Here is a 6,000-nt window from a genome sequence, read left to right on the forward strand (position 1 = left end):
AATATTTTAATTTAATTTATAAATAAAAAAAAAAAAAAAAATAATAAAATTAAAATTAGAATTTATGAAATGAAATGAAACAAATCGGAATGTTAAAACAATTGTCTTATCCAATAATTAATTCCTTATCTACAAAAAGTGAGAAATTAATAATTTTATTTTATTTACTGCACACTTGTCTATAAAATGAAAATTTTATATGAATATTTAATTCGTTTACTTTCTTTTAATAATAAATAATAATAATTACAACCTCATAATTTTCTATTTTTAAATTTAAAAATATATATTGAGCATTTAATTGTATTTATAAAACTTTAAATCCTCTCTTTTTAAAATGAGTCTTTTAATTGTGAAATCTTGCATATTTTTCTTTTTTTTTTTTTAATAAAAAAATATGTATTTCTAATAAGAATCATATATATTCTCTATGCACAAAAAAATTTCAAAAAAGTATAATGATATATTTAATAAATAAAATTTCCATCGAAAAAAAAAATATAATATTTTAATAATATTATATAAAAAAAAAACTTAATATGTTACCATAAAATATTACTAATAATATATGCATAACTTAATATAATAAAAATTTAATTAAAAAAAATTTAACACTTAATAATTTGATATTTAAATTCTAGAAAATTCTGGAAATATAAAGACATATCACAGCAGAAAATATTAAAATGGAAGCTTCAATTAAAAGTAAAAAGCACAGAAAATAAAAATTAATTAATTTCATTATTCAATTAATAGGAATTATGTTTCTTTTAAAACATTAAAATCCTTTTTTAATTATACTAAAGCCTTTGCTCTCTTCTCTAACAATAAATTCTTGAATTTATTTATTTTTTTTTTTTTTATAGTGATATCCTATTTTAAACTGACTATTTAATACCTCCAAATATACATACATCTATTAATCATTGATGGGATTTTTTTAACATAGGACAATCTATTTATGATACAAATGTTTTTACATTTAATTTTTTATTTCATAATTTAAACCAGATAGGCATCCCTTTTCATTAAGACTTTCACCATTTTAATGTGTAGTATTCATCAATATATCTTTCTTTTTCTCCATATTTTTCTTCTAATTTTTTTTTTTTTATCATAAATTTCCCATATATTTCTGGATTCAATATTATTCCATTTAATAGAAAAAACAAATTAATTTCTTCAATATCTTAGACAAGACATAGGTTTTTTTTTTCATTTTTCTTTGAAAATGATTTCAATAGTTTTTTAAACTTTCTAGTATAATATATTGAAAAAATATTAAATATTGTTGAAAGCAAACAAAACGCAATAACTAAACTAAAAATAGAATAAGAATAATAATAATCCACTTTTTTTATATGTGTATAATGAAGATTACCTATTGCTAACTTATATATATAATAACAACAAAAAAAAGAAATTAAAAAATCTAGCATACTACTAAAAAATATTACGCCTATATATACATCAGCATGCACCAAAGATGGTTTCCCTGATATTACTCCAAAATATCCAAAAAACATGAAAAGTAAAATCAAAATAGTTGAAAAACAAAATACTAAAATATTAAATATAAATAATAATGCTTTAAAAAAACCTAAAAATAAAGAGACTGTATAAAATATTATAGCTTTCCTTCTTAAAAATATATATAAATCATCATTCTGAATGCAATTCATTTTCCCTATTTATTCATATGAAAAAAAAAAATTTTATTTTTTTTTTAATTTTGATCTCAACCTTTTTTTAATTTATGTTGGTTTTTATATAAATTTATAAAGAAAGGATTTACATTAAAAAATGTATTTTCATAATTATAAAAGAAATTTTGAAAAATATTTAAATATTATTACATATTTTTAATAATAAATGAACTTATTTACTTCAAGTAAAAATAAATAAAAAAAGCTATATTTAATATAAAAAAAAAAAATAAATAAAATAAGGTTAATGCTCATTGATAAACAATAGTAAGCAATACAATCTTTCAAAATTTAATACCAATTAATTATAAAAATTTGAATGTCAAATTTTCTTTTTTTGACACAAGTTTTTCTATATTTTTTTTTTTTTTTTTTTCATATATTATGAAACACTTCATGTAACTTTTGTAGAATTAATCTAATTAATTTTTTCGTAATTTTACTTAAGATATAAATTATTTTAAAGAAACATAAAAAATTAAATTAATACATATACTTTATTATTTGTTCATCCATATTATAAAAAAGCCTCTCATAAAATAGTAACTGTTGCGCGTTTCTGCCAATTTTTCTATAAAAAAAAAAAAAAAATTAATTTATTTAAATGAAATAAATATAAATAAAATTTGCATTTCCTCAAAAATTATGTCATTATTTCAATGAAATGATTTATTGTATTCTCATTGGTAAATTCCAATTTTTTTTTTTTTTTATGTAGTCATATATATTTGGTAATTTTTTTGCTAATAAAAAGGGTATTTCTCACTTTTTTTTCTCTTTAAATTTTAAATTTAAAAATAAATTTTGATTATTATAATATTAAAATAAAAAAAAAAGAAAGTATTATTTAATGATGTTATATATTTTAAAAAAGTATGTTTTTATTTTATTTCTCTAATAATTTATACACATAAGAAAATATTGATATTTTCTTCTTTTTTACTTTAATATTTAAAATTGTGTAATACCCAATTAAAATATGTATAATTTTTAAAATTTTAAATAAAAAAAGAAAGTACTATATATGTGTATTCTACCTTTTATATAATTTTATCGTTTTACATCATATTTCAAAATCTTTTAGACAAAAAAAAATATAACAATTACGGAATTGAAAAAATATTTTCTTGGAGAATATAGGTTCATAAAAAACAAAATGTTATATTCAATAAGATGAAATTTTTTTTGATGTATTTTAAAAAAAATTTTAATGTACACTTAAAAAAAAAAAAAGATAGAAAATATTCCATTAAAGAAAAATGTACAATATAAACAACACACACTTTATTATATACATATAAACCCAAAATAATAGTCATATTGTATATTATATACAACAGCAAATACATTATTATTGCAATTTAAATAAAGATGTTGATATATAAAAGAAAAGAATATTAAAATATTTTATGAAATTATTGGCAAAACATCTATTTATGCTTATTTATTTTATTTATCTGTGTCTACTTATTTAAATATTTGAATAAACATCTTAGATAAAATCATATTTTTTTTTTCCATTGCTTTAAGGTTTCAAAGGGTAAAAATCATTTTAAAAAAAATTGTAGAATATTTTTAAAATCTTAAAAATTTTATATATCATTTCAAAAATAACTGTTCAATAAATTAACATAAAAAAATATTTATTTAATAATGTGCATGAGAATATTATTTATTTATTCTTTAATTCTTTTAATTTTTGTTTTTGAAATAAATGGCCAATTTAAAGAAAAAAGTATATATATTTTATATTTACAAAAAAAAGTTGAATTTTTAAAAAAATATTATGATAGTTATTATTTCGACAGTGAAGAATTAAGTCTCACACAAGTTTTTCGTTTTAAAAACCACACATATTTAGACTACACTGGTTTAAAAATAATAAAATTCTTTTATATAATTTAAATTTTTAATATAATTCATTTTTAAAATTTTTGTTTATATTTAAGGAAGTGGTTTATATCAAGATAAGCAACTAAATGATTTTTATGAAGACATAAAAGTGAATAGATATGGAAACTCCCATAGTAATAGTCCTTCTGCTATGTTAACAGGTCTACAGTGAATATTTAAAAAAAAAAAAAAATTATGTATAAATATAAAACAATATTGAAAATATTTAAGTTTTAAAATAAATGAAACACCTTTTTTTTTTTTTTAGAATAAATAATTTTTCCTACCTTATGTAATTTATATATTTTTAATTTTATAATTGTTGTTTCTATTTTTTAGATAAAAAACTAGCTGCTTCAAGAAATGCTGTGTTAAAGTTTTTTAATACAAATAGTAATGAATACTCTGTAATTTTTACTAGTGGTATTAACACATATTATCTAATTTTTATGCACAATGATATAATAAAGTTATCTTTATATATAAATGTTATAAATAAATTCTTAAATATGTATGAAATAAATATTGATATATATCTATGATTTTAGTTAATTACATTAAAATTTTTAAAGTTAAGAAATTAATTATTGTTAATGTATTTATAAAAATATAATAAATTTATGACTTATAAATTATCAGGTGCTACAGGGGCATTAAAAATGATCGGAGAATATTTTTCATGGGAAAAAGAAAGCTTATATTATTATTTAAGAATTAACCATAATTCTGTTTTAGGTATTCGAGAATATATAGCTGAGATAGGAGGCTATTTTAAAGCATTAAGTGAAAATGAAATTTCCAAAATATTATATGAAAGAAAAAAAGCTAAAAAAAAAAATGATATAAATAATCCAACAAATTGCCTATTCGCATTCCCAGCAAAGGATAATTTTGCTGGTGTTTTATATCCACTTGAATGGATAGAAGATATAAAAAAATATGGCTTGGAAGATAAATGTCATTGGTATGTGCTAGCTGATGTAGCAGCATATGTACCGTCTCATAAATTTGATCTATCAAAACATAATTATTTAGATTTTGCAGTTGTCTCCTTTTATAAAATATTTGGTTATCCTACAGGTATTGGAGCCTTAATTATTAAAAATAATAGTTCAAGAGTTTTTAAAAAAATTTATTTTGGTGGAGGAAGTGTTGTAGCAGCTGTATGCGATTTGCGCATATGTAAAAGGCAAGATAAAGATAATTTTTCGCACTATGAAGATGGAACACTATCATTTTTAGGCATTAATGCTTTATTATTTGGTTTTGATATATTATCCAAAATATCGTATGATATTATAACCAATCATATTAAAGCTTTATCAGAATATACATACTATGAATTAATAAATATCAAACACTCGAATTTTACAAAAGTAGCTAAAGTTTATCATGCTTATGATTCTCCGGTAGATGGTATTATTGCGTTTAATTTATTCGATATAAACCAAAAATATATACCTTTTTCTCAAGTTGAATCTATTGCTGCATTTAACAATATTCATTTGCGTGGTGGATGTTTTTGTAACTCTGGAGCATGTCAAGATTACTTAAGTCTAAATAATGAAGAAATGATTGAGTCATACAAAGATAAAAACAGTTGTACTGAAAATGGCTCAAGTGACAATAAACCTTTTGGTGCAATAAGAATTTCATTTGGTTATTTATCTACTTTTAAAGATTCTTTTGTATTCATTCAATTTATAAAAGATAATTTTGTAAAATAAAACAAAATACTTCTATAATTTATCTGCATTATATACATATATTTATTTATAATAAGAAATTATACATTTTACATTTTATTGTGTATTTTAGTTAAAAAGAAAGCTTTACTCTTTATATGATAGAAATACATACTATTTATCATAAATTATATTAATTGTATTTCTTAAGCATTAAATATATTAATTAAATTTTTTTTTTTTTGATTAATGCTATTTTATAAAAGTTTTATTTTATTATTCCTTCATATTCTATTAATAAAAAGATATTTAAAATAGGAGTTAGTATTTTTGTTTTCTTTACTTCCTTATTTTACATTTCATTAGCTTACTCTTAGTTTTTCATTTTTATTGAGTATAGAATCTTGTTATGTATAAAAAAATACAATCATAAATAAAATAATAAATTATATATATATATATAAAATTTACATTTAAATATCTTCAATTAAATGCCTATTTAAATAAACTTATAATAAAAAAATAAAAATTTTTGTTTCATAGTATATTTTTCCTTATCAGCTTATTCATATTAAATAGACAAATAAATTATTTTATTACAAAATTTATTAAATTATATATAATTATAAAAAAGAATTTTTTTTTTTTTTTTTTATCGGTATAAATGAAGATAAACTTAATTAAAATTTGTTAAAAGATCATTGGAGTGAAAATAT

At 18.3% G+C, this 6,000-nt stretch overlaps 2 protein-coding genes across 2 annotated transcripts; one reads left to right on the plus strand and one right to left on the minus strand.

Moving 5' to 3' along the window:
• Positions 1–1,190: 1,190 nt before the first annotated feature.
• PRELSG_1300600 (conserved Plasmodium membrane protein, unknown function) lies at positions 1,191–1,682 on the minus strand (the record flags this gene model as incomplete). The annotated part of the gene is made up of 1 exon (XM_028678516.1): positions 1,191–1,682. One exon carries the CDS (start codon positions 1,680–1,682, stop codon positions 1,191–1,193), a length of 492 nt encoding a protein of 163 aa, XP_028535655.1.
• Positions 1,683–3,750: 2,068 nt separating this feature from the next.
• Positions 3,751–5,326, plus strand: PRELSG_1300700 (aminotransferase, putative; the record flags this gene model as incomplete). Its single annotated transcript, XM_028678517.1, has 3 exons — positions 3,751–3,760; positions 3,939–4,022; positions 4,239–5,326. 3 exons carry the CDS (start codon positions 3,751–3,753, stop codon positions 5,324–5,326), a joined length of 1,182 nt encoding a protein of 393 aa, XP_028535656.1.
• Positions 5,327–6,000: the final 674 nt, after the last annotated feature.

This window comes from Plasmodium relictum (genome assembly GCF_900005765.1).
Source record: "Plasmodium relictum strain SGS1 genome assembly, chromosome: 13".
NCBI lineage: Eukaryota > Apicomplexa > Aconoidasida > Haemosporida > Plasmodiidae > Plasmodium > Plasmodium relictum.